The sequence below is a fragment of the Drosophila innubila genome, assembly GCF_004354385.1.
Source record: "Drosophila innubila isolate TH190305 chromosome 3R unlocalized genomic scaffold, UK_Dinn_1.0 2_E_3R, whole genome shotgun sequence".
NCBI classification, from domain to species: domain Eukaryota; kingdom Metazoa; phylum Arthropoda; class Insecta; order Diptera; family Drosophilidae; genus Drosophila; species Drosophila innubila.
The window spans coordinates 5,555,654-5,571,051 of record NW_022995380.1 but is presented as its reverse complement, the minus strand read 5'-3'; the positions used below and the strand labels follow the sequence as shown (position 1 = coordinate 5,571,051).

The 15,398-nt window shown below is 41.2% G+C and overlaps 1 protein-coding gene across 2 annotated transcripts in view; it reads left to right on the top strand.

Annotated features, from left to right (window-relative positions):
- Window positions 1–1,952: 1,952 nt before the first annotated feature.
- The window catches only part of LOC117792252 (alpha-2C adrenergic receptor), a 45,603-nt gene continuing 32,157 nt past the window's right edge, over window positions 1,953–15,398 (top strand). For both annotated transcript variants that reach the window (XM_034632310.1, XM_034632309.1), the window contains exon 1: window positions 1,953–2,795. In XM_034632310.1, the coding sequence (XP_034488201.1) occupies window positions 1,953–2,795 (843 nt within the window). The remainder of the gene's footprint in view (window positions 2,796–15,398) is intronic.

Below are 15,398 nucleotides of genomic sequence, written 5' to 3'. Positions count from 1 at the left end.
TTATAATAATCATTTCTAGCTGATTTCATTGCTAGCAATTCGTTGGGCCAAATAGTGGAGCAACAACCTGTTTGGTGGCACGATTGATACTCGTACGCTCAACTTGGCTTTTCAATTATGTGCCTCAGGCTACGTGACTATCGCGCATAATGTGCGCGATATACCAACTATATATAAGAGTGTATATACAATGATAAGTATATAGACCCGCACGCCTTTTGATGGCTTCATTTTGAGGCATTATTGGTACAGCTGGGGCCCCGCAACTTTAACTGGCCACAAATCGTGAGGAGTATTTAAAGGTGAGCCAGCCAACATTTGCCGTGAAAACAAAGCCAGTTATGTGGGTTAAAATAAAAATGTAAACAAAAGGCCGCATCGCACACATGGGCATCGTTCGCATGGCTAACATTTGTAGCAAACACACACCCACACACCCACACACTCTCACGCACTCACGTACACATACAAACACTTATGGGGGCATACCAAAAGGTGCAACAGCGAAATGAAATACGTGAAAAGTGCTGCAACAAATGGATTCACTTGGGTTTGGTTTTAGGTTTAGGCTTTGAGGCACTGGGACAAAACAAAACACAACAAAACAAAGTCACGTCACATGAAATGAACTGGGAATGAAACACCAACAAGAGGCAATTTCCCAATGAGTAAATTTCCCAGTGACTGGAGCATGCCGAACATCGACGCTGTCGCCGACGATGACGACGATAACAACGACAACGAATTTGGCGAGCCGAAGCATTGAAGCAACGAGGCAGCGGCAACAGAAGCTGCGCTGCGTGTGGAAGACGAATTTGGTAGCAAATGTTGGGGCATATTCAGTTAAGATGTGCATTTTCAGCGGTGCGAACGTGTCGCGGACGCGTCAGTTGGCCAAGTAGCCAAAAGTACCAAATAGCCAAACGGGCAACAGTTCCCAACGCAGCCAATGAGCCAAGTTATGTCCACGGCCGATTGAATTGACTGAAATTCGCGGCGCGCGTCCATCCATTGTATCTGTGTGTGTAAATAAACAAAATCAAGCAGCCGGCTGATTTAAACTGTATGCCAAACGAACAGGCGAAAACAAAAGATACATTTCGATCCAATCAAATCAATCAGATAGAGATACAAGCACATTTATTTAAAACTGCTGCTCGAATCGAATCGAAGCGAATTGAATCGAGTGTGCGAAGAAATCAAAGTGTAAAGTGGCTGAGAATAATGTGTCAGTGGTGACGTGGGAAGCGACAGTGGACGCAATGTGAATATGACAGCTGATCGGTCAGATCGATGAGATCCAGATCCAGATCGAGATTCAGATCGTGGGGATCATATGCCGCCAAGGCAATGAGCCCCAATTGTAAATAGTCAAAAATTAGCGGGCAGTCATTTCTATTCGTATTCGTAATCGTAATCGTATTCGTATTCGTATAACTGTATGTGATTCTCTTCCTATCTGTATATGTATGTGTATGTAATTCGAGGTGTATACGTATGTATTTGAATTTATCGTTTTATTCAACCAAATACATTATTAATTAAAAGTCGCGCGCGTTTCAATTGTCAATGCACGCGATTTAAAACGCGTCCAAAACGCGCAACACGCACGCACACACACACACACACGCAAGTTTCGGTGCAAAACGGGTAAAACATAATCGAATAATTGCGAATCGCAAAACTATGCTAGGTATTAGATAAATTATTAGATTTAATTGGGTGTTCGAGCAAAACACTGAATACAATTCACACTCTCAACGCGAATAGGAATTCAAAATTAGCGGCCGCATTTTCAAATTTTCCAAATATTTAATTATAAATACGAGATATTAAGCGAAAGCAAACTGAGTGCGCCAGCATGGGACCAATAAAACGTTAAAAAGATACATAGATTCATATTGAGAGCAAGAACAACAACAACTTCAAACACAACTATAAGAAGAAGCAAGATGGATTACACCAAGGTGGAGGCCAGCATCAATACGGGCAACATAAGCACCGATGACTTCCTCGCGGTGTTCACAAGCGGCACAACAACAACCACAACGGCCACGCTGCCCAATGGGAGTCCAAGTGGCGCCCTCAATCCGCCCCTGGTGACCGTTGATGGGCAGGTGCTGTTGCCGAATCTGCTGGACCTGACGTCGCCAGTGAATGACACGATCTATTTGCTGAATGGCAGCTTCTACAACAACGGTCTGCAGTTGGCTGGAAGCTACTACAACCAGACGACGGGTAATCAGAGCAGCGGGTTGGGGCTGCTGGGGAACAACAGCAATGCCACCGAGATGCACTGGGATGGACGATATCCGAGTGGATATACGCTGACGCACATTGTGATTGCCTCGATTATTGTTACCATACTGATGATCATCATTGTGGTGGGCAATATGCTGGTGATCATTGCCATTGCCACCGAGAAGTCACTGAAGAATATACAGAACTGGTTCATTGCCTCATTGGCCGTCGCCGATTTCTTTCTGGGTCTCATCATTATGCCGTTCTCGTTGGCCAACGAGCTGATGGGCTACTGGATCTTTGGCAGCTGGTGGTGCGACATACACTCGGCCATGGATGTGCTGTTGTGCACGGCGTCCATCATGAATCTGTGCCTCATCTCGCTGGATCGCTACTGGAGCATCACCAAGGCCGTCGACTATCTAAAGTTGCGAACACCCGCCCGTGCCGCCGTCATGATCACGGCGGTGTGGATTATGTCCGCTCTCATCTGCATTCCGCCGCTGCTCGGCTGGAAGGTCAAGATGCCCGAGGGTCCCCTGCCCAAGTGCGAGGTGAGTGCTGTCCACAATTCACTTGAAATTTACGCCAATTGTCGGCAATTGACGGAATTCTCCCCATCTACCCACAAAACACTTTCCATTTGCTTATTTGCAAACAATAAAGCAGACACATTTCTTTCTCTCTCTCTTTCTCTCACTCTCTGTCTGTCAATATGCAAAACAGTCCCCTATGCAAATTCGTTTCGTCTTCATCTCCGGTTGCCCACTTGCCACTTGCCAGTTGCCAGCACAATTGTCGGCCCATTTTGGATGGCATTGTTATTGGATCTCAGGCGAATGCCGCGGTGCGTCCTAAAGTCACGCAGAGAATAAACCCACAAATATTTATGCATATGAGTGTGAGTTGTGTGTGTGTGAGTCTAATTTTCTTTTTTCCCAAAATCGCTAAATCACATAAAGGCTCGCTTCAAGTCAGTCCCGAAAACTAAGCAATAACCCATCAAGATATGCGTGTTATCATGCGGGTCCTGTTCCTATTTCTGTCTCTATCGCTTTAGCTGTCTCTGTCTGTGGCAGTCGTTGTCTAAGTAAATGCGTGCATACATTTACATTTTTGGAACACCACACAGTTACTCCCTCTGCTTATGCTTTTCACATACTTGCCCACATTATGAATGTGTTGCGCCCTTTCGTAACAAGCTGCCTGGAAAATTCACAAGAGAGATTCCTTGACAGCGGCAACATGGGCAACGTGCCACAAGACACAAATTTTGTAGATTCAGCTATGCAAACTGATGCTGTCGATGTTCCTTTTTGAAAACGCTTTAAATTTTGGCAAAAATTGTGAGGAAAGCAGATGGGACAAGTTAGCCAAATATCAGATTGGGGAAGGGAGAAGGAGTCAGAGAGTTGGCACTTCTGAGCTGAGCTGCAATGCAGCGCAGCATTCAATCAATGTGTCAGTGACTGATTGACTGACGGGTCACTCCCTGCCTGCCCTGTCCTGTCCTGTCCTAACAGGGCAGATGCACATGGAGAGTGTAAAAATGGGAATTCAAGACCTAAAGGCAAACTCAATTGCAGCTGAAAGTTATTAAACGCGAGTCGCTTTCGGGTAGTTTAATTGAACTTTAATTAAATGTCTGTCCAAGATCAATGTGTGAGATACTCGCAAACCGCCGTAATATTTATGGCAAACCATGATAAATATAGTACTATCCCAACAGTTGGTTATGCGATGAACATTTCGCGTATTTTGCGTAACGCAGTCTTCGCAGAAATTTGATTAATTTTTTATTCGCTGCGCAGTAAATAATACAGAAAACACATGCGTGCCGACACTCAAAAAAAAAATAAAATAATAATAATGAAAAACGAACTGAATGAGAAAATAAATAAAAGAAATTATAATAAAGAGAGGAAAGAATATTTAAGAGATAGGGGAAGCGCTGCTTACGTAAGTTTGCCATTCAAATTAACCTTGAGACAATAAAAACCAGCTCATTTAAGTGGACGACTGCCTTTCTTTTTTACGGGTGCATGAGTCCGGTGTTTGGTGTCCCATGTTGGCCATGTTGGGTGTTTGGTCATTGGCAGTGGCATGTTGGTCGTTGGGCGCCGGCAAATGCGACACATTAATCAAGACTAAGTGGCCAGGATAACGTGCAGCAAACTGCTGGGCAGCAGCTCCGTTAGTGGGACACCGTATCTTATTTTTATTTTTTTTTTTTTTGCAATTGTTGCTGCCCAACATGCTTTAAATTTAAGGGCTAAAAGCCTGCACAGTAAAAGATGAATAAAACTGTGCTAGTATTTACGTATAGCAATCCTCTGACAGTTTTAACTCTTGAAGCTAAATTAAAATTAACTATAAATGATGAAGTATTTAGCTGAAGATACTCAATGTACATATTTTTAAGAAAGCAGACTCTGCCTTTAATCGAATAATAATCACACAGGTTAGGAAATGAAATATTATTTTAGTCAATATACACTACATTAAGTTGGAAGGCAATATCACACTGTTGAGCAGAACACTTTCAAAACAATAACTTTAATATAATAGCAATTGCATATTATTATACCTCCAAAAAAAACTCGCAAAATTAAATAAGGTCATAATTAAACAAAAAAACGTGAATGAAATGCAAGTAAAAATATTGTTTGTTTATATTTACTCTTTTTTTTTTTTTGGTATTTTGCCTTTAATAGAACTCTTGATCTTTTATTAGCATATTATTTTTGTATATTTTCGAATGTGTTTTAAAATGCAAGCTGTACAAGTATGTTATTTTTATAATCGAGTGCGTACACAAATATAAATAAATATTCAAAATAGATATACGTATTTTTGGTATCTTAAATAGGTGAATCATTTGCGCTATAGTCTTTTAAGAACTTTCTCACATTTGTAATTCCTATGGAAATTATGCTAGATATTTCATTCTTGGAGGTACATATAATCCCTAGTGACAGACCAAGAGACAAAAGTAGCATAGTCATTTTAACCCCTGATAAATGGCTACAAAATTTCGCTGAAACCCAAGCCGCAAAACCAATCAACTAACTAGCAAAGCCAAATAAAATACCCCAAATTCCAACTCTCTCACGCTTTCTCACTCCTGATTTCACCAACTGTCGAGTTTTGAGTCAGACGCAGCCATCATTAAAAATGATGTCCAATGGAAAAAGCAAACAAAAACGTTGGCATTTTCAAAGGAAACGCCTTTAGGCCATGGATGGTATGGTATCGTGTGAGGTCGCGAATTTAAGTCTCCAATTTGCGAGGGTATCGAACAGCACACAGCCACAACTACAAGGCAAACACAGACACACACACACACAGACACACACACACACAGACACACAAAGCCATTGGCATGGCCTGGCGAACATTTTAATTATGACACCATGTTGACATGTTTAAAATTGTTGTACACTGTCGCCGTCGTCGTCGTCGTTGACATTCACAGCACATTGAACCGCAGCACAAGCCACACAGACACAGACAGAGTGATGAGAGGGGATGGAGAAGATGGGCGAGAGCCACGCCCTGTCGCTAATTTGACACTTGCCTGTCGCATTTAATTAATAAAATCACATTTTAGAGAATTATATTGTTGATTTTGACTCTCGCTCGCCAATCTGCACCGCCTCCAAACTATTCCATTGCCTATTTGAGCCTGTAGGGATGTACGGGAATTTTGGCTTTGTTTTTGTGCGTGCCACATGTTTTGTAAACATTGTGACAGACGCATTTAATTGACGGGGGCTTGAGTTGAACCGGGCTGAGCTGATGAGGCAACTGCTGAAACTTTTCATTGCCAAATGCTGCCAGCGCTGATTAATGCAAAGTTGCTGCTGCTTTTATGCGACATTTGCCTAATGAGGTGTTGCCAATTACGCGTGAATTGTCTGCATGTGGGTGTCTGTGGGTGTGACCTGATGTGGTTTCTGTGTTATTTTTGGCTGTCGCTGTATAATGAATTCCGCGGTGCTGCTGATCCGCAAATCAGCTGCCGTTTGTTCGTCATTGGTCTAATGGGCTTGGTCTCAATTTTCATTTGGGTATGTTCGAATTTGAATAGAAATACGAGTACTCGAAAATTCAGTATTACGGCAAGTACACACTTAATTTAGATTATTATTTCCTTGCCTTGGCTGACAAACAAAACCCGATTTCCTTAAGCAGCGTCCTTTCCTTTATTGCCATCCTTTGTGACCTCGCTTACGACGATACGAGCATGCACAAAAGGATCTTATTATTGTAATCCGTAAAAAGGGCGCACAGTTTATTGAAATATTAATCGAATATTATATGCCATTTTTGTGGCCAAAACAGAATGACAATGGCCAGAATGGAGCCAGAAAATAACAAAAGTTGAGCCGAATTAAAGATGTTGCAAAACAATGACAGAATAAACTCCAAGACAATGAGTGGGCAGCAGTTCTTGTTGCCTCAAAGTCGCATCAAAACTGCTGTTAAAAGTGACCGAGTCAACGTTGCGTATGTGTAATGTGTAATGCCACGATGTGCAAACGCCCACACAATAATAATGACTTAAGTCATCGCCTAAGTAGCTCATTAGCGACGGTTTAGCCCCGGTACTTTGGTACTTTGGTACTTTAAAGAGAACGAAGTGGAAGGCAGCATCAGCAGCCAAGTCAGCTCAGTCCTAGGACTCATCAGCCTCTTATCCATGTTGTTGGCCAGCGGCAGATGGATGAGCTTTAAGTTGACATTCAGCTGGTGAGCCCAAGGCCTGAAAACAAAATATCAAAAGTGGAGGGACATACATAGTCGTACTTTTGAAATTTTCTCATTATTTTCCAGTACGTGTGAGTGGCATTTTGAGTGTGTGTGCGTATGAGTGTGTGTTTGTAATTTTCGTTAGGTCTTTGTTACATTTCATACACTTGACTGGCTTTTCTTAAAGTCTGTCCTTGTTGTTATTGTTACTGTACTTACACATGCCATCAAATAAGGCCTCTATGTAGACGTGTGCGTGCGTGTGTGGGTCGCCTTTTTCGTTATCCAAGAAATTTTACATTTTACTTAGTACAACTCGAAGAAAAAAAGTTAAATAGGAGAAACAGCAGGAAAAGAATCTAAACTAATGGGCTAAGGCCTAGCGAAAAAGGATACGGCGTTATGTCAAGCTTTTTTTTGGCCATTACCGACTTGCCAGATCTTAAGATTATAATCAGCGGCATTTATTTTCAATAACAGTGCGACAACTCTACCCCTCTCCGGCCACTTGGCAACCACTTTTGCTCTCAAAGTGCGCGCATTGAACTGCGTTATTACATCCTTGATTTGTTTATAACAGGAAATTGTTAAAGAAAATGTGCACCAGCAATGAAGCAAAAAAAAACCGAAAAAAACCGAAAAAAAACAGAAAAAAGCGAAAATCAACAAAATCAAATAACACGCATACGCCGCGCTGTCTCGCTTTTCCACATGTTCTCAGACTCCTGTGCTTAAATCGTTTGCTAATTTCCGCTCTCGCCGCGGGTTTGGCTATAAATATGCCACAAAGTGTGGTAGAGGCAAACAACTGACGGCAAAAAAGAATATATTTTAAGTGTCCGCTCACACACACATACTCATACACTCATGCATGTGTACGGAGCACATGCTTTGGCATTTGGTGGCGGGTTTAATGCGTAGCATAGTCAAATATTGACATTTAGGCTTATGGAGCACGCACCACTAACTGACGCTTGCCATTTTGGCCAGGCCCAAATTTCGACTCAGACCAGACCCCCAAACAATCCGCATGCTTAAATTAAATTACTGAGCAATTCTTTCCGGCTGCTTTCGGCCCTTTATTGCCACAGTGCGGCATTGTTCTGGTGAGTGCCCCACGTAGCATACGTACAAGTGCGTACAATTTGCGGTTGTTCTTGCTTCCTTTTAGCCACTAAACTTCATTTGGACTCCCATCCACGTCCATTAAAGCTGTGCCGTGCCTGTCGCGCATTTCGCCAATGGCTTCTTTACATTTTCCCCGCCCTCTCTGTGACTGTTTCTGTCATATTTTTTTTGCTGTTCCTGCTTCTCCCTCGATTTGATTAAAATAAAGCAAAGTTTCTAAGCTGGGATTAGTGCCAGAATTTGCTGGCACACCGAAGTCAGTCAATTGTTGTGAGGACTTCTCTCGGCACAGGTTCCAATGATGAGCCCAGAGAAAGGAGGGGAAGCTGTTGGCTTAGCGTGTATGCTTTTTAATATCCCCGCCAGATCTTCAAGAGATTGGTAAGGTTTAAGTCTCGCGTTTATTGCTCGTAGAATTTGCATTTGCTGTCTGAGAAGTTTTTTATTGCATTTCTTTAACTGCTGCAGCTCGCTGGAAAATAGCATTCTTTTCCTTATCCCTTAGCATCCGGCATAGCCTTGAGAATACTACACAAATACGCAAGCACACACAAACACAACAAGACACACATACAGCGAGAAAGACACGACTCCAAGTCTGCGGGCCGTTACTCATTTTTGTTGTTATTCTGCTTATCGCAGAAAGCAGGAGTACTCATGCTGGTCTTGAAACTTTAACACTGATACAGCCAACAACAACAGCAACACTCGCACAGACACTCCCACACACACACACACACACACACACACACACTCACGTTAGGAATGCAACTTTATACACGCTGATGTCATCCCATATGAAGAATAATTCCTTTGCAACAGTTTAGCTTCATTTTTTCGCTTTTGCTTCATTCTCAGCGCGTTTTTTGGAACCTTGTGCCAAGAGTGCCTGTAAATTTCTCACGCGTATTAACTTTCACTTGCCTGATAACATAAACAAGCTTATGGCAACTACAACAACAACAGCCACTAAGGCCAATGAAAATTGAAACAGATTTGAAATTTATGAGCTCGCGTTTCACAGAGAGTTGGGCAAAGTAAATTAAAGTTGGCAAACAAATGCGAACAAAAAAGTTGAATAAAATAAAGTGAAAGAAAATGCCAAGAAAATTCAACACGTTTGCTTTTCGACCAAGAAATACACTACACCAGAATACGATAAGATATTCTCTTTTTTACAAATTACCAACCCTTGATCAAATTGTTCGAAAGCGCAGTTAAAGGGCGTATATTTTGTTACTTTAAGATTTTAATTTAATTCAACATCTTTGTTTATCATGAATCAATTAAAATCCGACTTAACGAGTTGGCCAACTTAAGAGCTAAACAGTTCATTAATTGTTAAATTTGCGAAAAGCAAAGTCGCTTTTTGTTCTGAAAGTCGGAAAAGTCAACTGGCGCCTAATTGGTAAAACAAGCGGAAAATCGCGAATTAGAGCGAAAATGCACGTTCCAAGTTCAAATTAAATTGGTCGTCGGTCACTCTGCTATCTGTCTGTCCCAACTCCTTGTCCCTCTTTCTGACTCCTACAGTTGTCCTAACACAACAACACTTCTCTCTCTAACTTTGCAGAGACAAATAAAATAAATTGCGTATATAGTATATACCCCGCTGTAACTCTGCGCTGTCCAAGCCCTGTGATTTGCAATTCCAGGCAGCATTTTCATATGAAATGATTCATGCCACATATGTACAGTATGTACACGTACATACCACAGCCAACATTCACTTTTAACCACTCGCCAGAGGCGTTGTCGGCGCCAGGCAGCAATTTCGCCGGAGTTTCCTTTGGGCGCCTGCCAGCAGCAATTTGCGGCCGAGTCCCTGTGAGCTGTGAGAATCCTCAATTAAAGACAGTTCGCTCTGTTTAACGGTGGAATTAAGCACCCACACGAGCCACGGCATTCAGCCAACCCCACACAGTCATAATTCTTAAATGAAATTTCAAAAAATTGTCTACATTTATGACAACATTTGCATACATGAACACTATAAATTAACCCCACATCCGCTCATAAACGACAAGCGCCTCCATTTTAACTCCTGCCCATCTTGTTTTTTTGTGTGGTTATTGCTGTTGTTGTTGCTGCTGCTGCTGCTGCTGTCATAACAATGTCAAAACTTAAATATTGACAATGCCATCGACATTGACATCGACGCCATCGCCATTGCCATTGCCATTGCCGTGCGCTGCGTTTATAGTCACGCATAATTTTTCGATATTTTCACTTGTGTCAAAGTCAGAGATTTGAGAACCCTTTCACACGGCACAACATACAACACAGCACAGCAGAACAGTAGAAAACACAACACGGGCCGTCTTTTTGCTCAGCTTTTATGTGCAAATTGCGCGCAGTAAATAAAAATAAATGAGTATGAAAATTTTTACTCCTATCAGCAATATTTTTTATTTGCCAGCTCGGCATGGCGAACCGAGTCAAGTTCAACCTATTGCTATACACACTACTCACACCCGCACACACACGTACACCCGCACACACACACACATGCTACCCACCGTAATAATCGTAATGAATGGCTTATCACGCCAGCTGGCATTGTCAACGATTTGCCATCGCCTGCGATCCGACGCGACGCTGCCTGGCGCCTTTGTTGGTTCGATACACATAGCAGGATTGAGGGGGGAGAGGGGAGGATGGGAGTTGGGACGTCTCGTGAATCGCAGGAAATGGTTAATAAATGAAAGAGTTATGCAGTCGTCGACACGACGACTCGAAAAGGATATGCCGGCAATGTCAGACGCGCCGTCGACTCGCACGATTTCACAATCAAATGAAATTTAGCCATACAATTTAATGCGTTATTTGCCATAAACTGTGCCATATAAACCGTATATTGATTTACTCAAACCGCTCCCACAATTTCTAAAAAAGAGAGAAACCCAGTGATAGATAATTGCCTGATGAGACTTGCACACATGAGACCCGTCGCAATATGGAGATTTATAGCCGCTGCCGCTGCCGATGCCAAGCTGATGCCAAGCTGCTGCTGTGAAGTCAAATAACAATTTCGCCTTTCATTAAATTCAACTCTAAGCCATGCTTTAAGGCGCATAAATTTGTATATATGTATATGTATATAGATTTACAGTGTAGTATGGCATCGGGTTTGGGCTGCGGCACTTTGTCCCATAAACATAAACACCTCCAAATGCCGTGACAAAGCAAAACATGAGCGTAGAAACAGCATCTTAGCCATTTAATACACTACCAAGAGAGCATCATTACTATGGCATTAAATATGTAATTATAATTTTATAAATATATGAATGGAATCAAAGAATCTGCTTTATTATTTAGTTATTTAACAAAAAATAGAATAATTTAAGAAATTAAGAAATCATGGATTGACTAACAAGAAGTACAATTAAAATAAATTTAAAAAAAAAAAAAAGTTTCTTTTCACAGATTTATATTTTAAGTAATCGCTCCCTTATTTGCGACGGAACAATATATAATTGAAGTCTAAAAATTCTTGATTTTAGCATATATTTTTTATTTACGCATATATTCAGATTATTATTGACAATTTAAGACAATATGCGGATAAAATGGCAAAGATTTAACATTAAAACTGTCAAAGAAGTCTAAAATATTGGAGCTAACTAAGAAAAATTCTTACATAATCCCAAAATCGAAATTTTCCTGAGCTTGCTTAAATTAAATATTTTGCACTTGGCTTAAGAAACTCGCGGAATTCCGTCTTATAGATAAATCTATATTTGTCATTTGAAAAAATTAATCAAGTATCACACTATTTTTTCATAAATTTGGTGATCAAAGTTAACTGCTGAATGCCCTATAAACAAACTTGATTTTTTAGAAACGATTTCAATTACTGAAGAGTTGCTCGAAAGAAACAAATACTCATACATAATAATATTATTGTCTTGCAATTGCTGTTATTTACATTTCTCTCATTCTCTTGTTTCCCCACATTCTGCAAGAGTATTAAAGCTTCTTTGCGTTGGCAACGATGACAGACTTTTGTTTTCTTGCTTTGTTTTTGTTCTGTTCGGCAGCGACATAATCCATTTTAAATAAAATTCCAAATGAACAGGCACAATGAAGGCAACCGAAACCTGCGCTATCCTTTGTTTTTCTTGTTGTCGTCGCGTCGGTCGATGCCTTTTTTGCCGGTTCGGAGAGGCAAACACACTTAAAACATGAGCACGAAAAACATTTACATAAAATTGTCTTAACGCATTTCCCGCCTCATCGTCACCGTCATCGTGGTCTTTGCTTTGGGCCTGGCCCTGACCGAGGACAGGACTGTAGGACAGAACAGGACAGGACGAGTGGAGGAAAGTACACGGTGCGCCTTTGGGCCAAATAAATTACAGCAAGTGTCATTGGGCCCGTTCTGTGGCACATTTCATGGCGATTTAATATGCCCCAAAAAATAGGGCAAGAAAAAAGGCGCATACAGATAAATTTCAAGGGCGTGGCTGAGCTATACTGGGCGTACTTGAGGCTATGATTGTAGTCATGATTGTAACTTGGACCTAATGACTAATAGCCAACTAATTGCATTTGCTGCTGCTTAAACACTCAACGCAGTGATAACTTTTAATTTGAATTTCAATTTAATTTGTCAAGAACACAGTAAAAATCTGGCTTCAAATGTGAGCTGAATTAACATTTGCCAAAAATTAAACTTTCATGTGTGCAAATTAATTGAATTTTATTTCCAAATGCATTGCGTAAATAAATGTAGTTGCTAGTTTTAATTAGTTGCGTTTGGGGAAAACTTTCAAATCACATTTGCAGTCAGCAAAAGTGGCAATTGCCAGTTGGCCTCCCTTTGGAGGGGTTCTTCTGACCACGTTTTATACTCGAGAGAAATCAAAAAAATGCTCAAATGAAAAACATAAAACTTTACAAATTGAATGAACTTGGGAAGCCTTGAAACTGTTGTACGATATTTATTATTGACGTGAATGGCAACAAATGTAATTTAGCACATGAGCACAGGATTAGGATCAGCTTTTGAACTAAACAAACTTTCAAGTGAAACAGACCCACACACAGAACGGAACAAACTTATGCAGTTTCTTCCTCGACTCAATTGAATTTGGAGTCGACTCATGCCCTAGCTCTGATAATTATGAAAAAGTTTTTTGTTTTTTCAGCCGCTCATATATATTTTTTGTACTGTGTGTACTGGGTCAGTCCCCAAGGGTCAATTTTAATTACGAAATAAAATGAAATAAAATAAAAGTCGGGCGTGTAAAGTTTTTTGACAGGCGCCAACGAAGTGAAAATTGGTGCCGCATAATTGAAAGCTGACGCAGGCACTGAAGCTGAAGTCGAAGCTAAAAACCATGTTCAAACTGGGTTTCTCTTTTGTTTGGCATTTGGGTGCATAATTAAAAATACATTGACATCTAATGGCACGTCGTGTTATAAATATTCAGTTTTTTTTCCTTTCGTTTCAGCTCGCATTGGTTATGTTTTTTGTTTTTTTTTCTGTTCTTTTTTGTTGTTCTTTTGCTTTATTCTTAGTCGGCTAAAAGTAATTTTGAAATTCCACTGGCATATTTGGCCGCTGGGTAAGCCTTTGACATACCAAGACCGACTCTCTTCAGCCCAGCCCAGCACATCTCAGTTCTTTGGCTGCTGCATACTTTGCAGTGTTTTCAAATACCGTCAAGCCATTGGCAGCCAACGCGGCGCATACTTAACAATTCATTTGCGAATTCCTTTTTATTTTGCATGCCAAAGCATGACAAACAGCAGGAAATGCTCTTCAGTCAGCTCAGCTCAGCTCCTCAACGCTGTCGCTTTTACACGCTCCGTCAGTCAGTAAAATCATCAATCATCATAATTGAAGTACTTCGACGCACACATTGCGCATACGACCCGTTGTCCCCACTAATGTGCCCGCTCTCTTGGCTAAGTGACTCATTTTCACAAATGAAGCGCACTCTGCTGTACTCACTTTAATGTTGTCATAAAAGCTTCCGTCAGATATCTTGCCATTGCTCTTTCTGCTTTGCATTAGCACCTCAAATGCGTTTGGACTTGTTCTCAATGCGTTTCATTTGGCTTGCAAATGTTTGTGCTTTGTTTTTATGTTATTATTAGAGCATTTGTCGTTACTTTCCTCATCCTTTTCCCTTTTTTGAGATGAGCTTTGATCATTTCCCCTTGTCAGAATAAACGCTTTCCACTGCAGCTGTCCTTTAAGATTTTGTGGAAATTCGCAGCACAAAGTTGAGGCCGCGATAAATCCATTTCACAAGTAATATCCTCTTTTTTTCCAACTTCGGGCACAATAAGTGTCCTGCCTGCTGGTCTGACTTTGTCTGCGGCATTTGGGACATTTTTATTTCATTTGGCTTTATGAAATTAGTAAACGGCTGCCCATTGTTGTTGTTGTTGTTGTGACGCCTTAACAGATTCCTTCGACCCGCAGATACGGAGAGTGAAAGGGACAGACGACTATGAGATGTGTTTCGGTTGGAATAAATGTTAAAATATGATTTGATATTATGGCGAGGCACGCCCCAAAGACAAATGGACGGAAATGGGTCAGTCAAGGCAGCTGCCATGTAGCTTTGGCATTTGTTATGCTTTTTATGAATTTGAGCATGCAATGAGGATACTCACATTGTTAGCCACAATAACAACAACTTCTCGTAACAATAACAAGCGGAAACACACAGACAGAAACGAGATATTCCTACACAAAATTAAGTGTTGAACGTCATTGGAATTTTGATTACAAGAAGTCAAGATGTGCAGTAGAAGCGAAAGGAATTTCTAGATGGAATCAATTTGAGGTACAAGCTTTAAGAGGTATCTCCTAATTGTCGACTCATTTGGTAGCCACGTGTTTTTCATCTAGCAAATCATAAAAGCTGTGGGATAAGGACGCATCCACTCAGAGGACGGTAAGTGGCCACAAATGGCGGCCTGGCTAACAATGCGAGCACAAGTACATGTAAAAGAAAAGCCAAACAGCGGGTAACTACACTTTGGCATGGAAATAAAACTACGGCTACAGCTACAGCAAAAGCTTAAGTGGTCGCCGTCAAAGCCAACCGTCTACACAGAGAACTACAAAACCCAAGTGAGAGTGTGCCTGAAAATAGCTGGAGAATAGCAGACTCAGGAAATTCACCGTGAAAGTAAAGTCAGTCAGGCGCAAGGCAGACAACGGCGGACGTGTGAGCACAGCTGCTGCCCTGGCTTTATGCCCTGGATCTGCTCTGCTCTGTTTCGAGGTCCAACTCCTGACCGGCTTGCTGCTC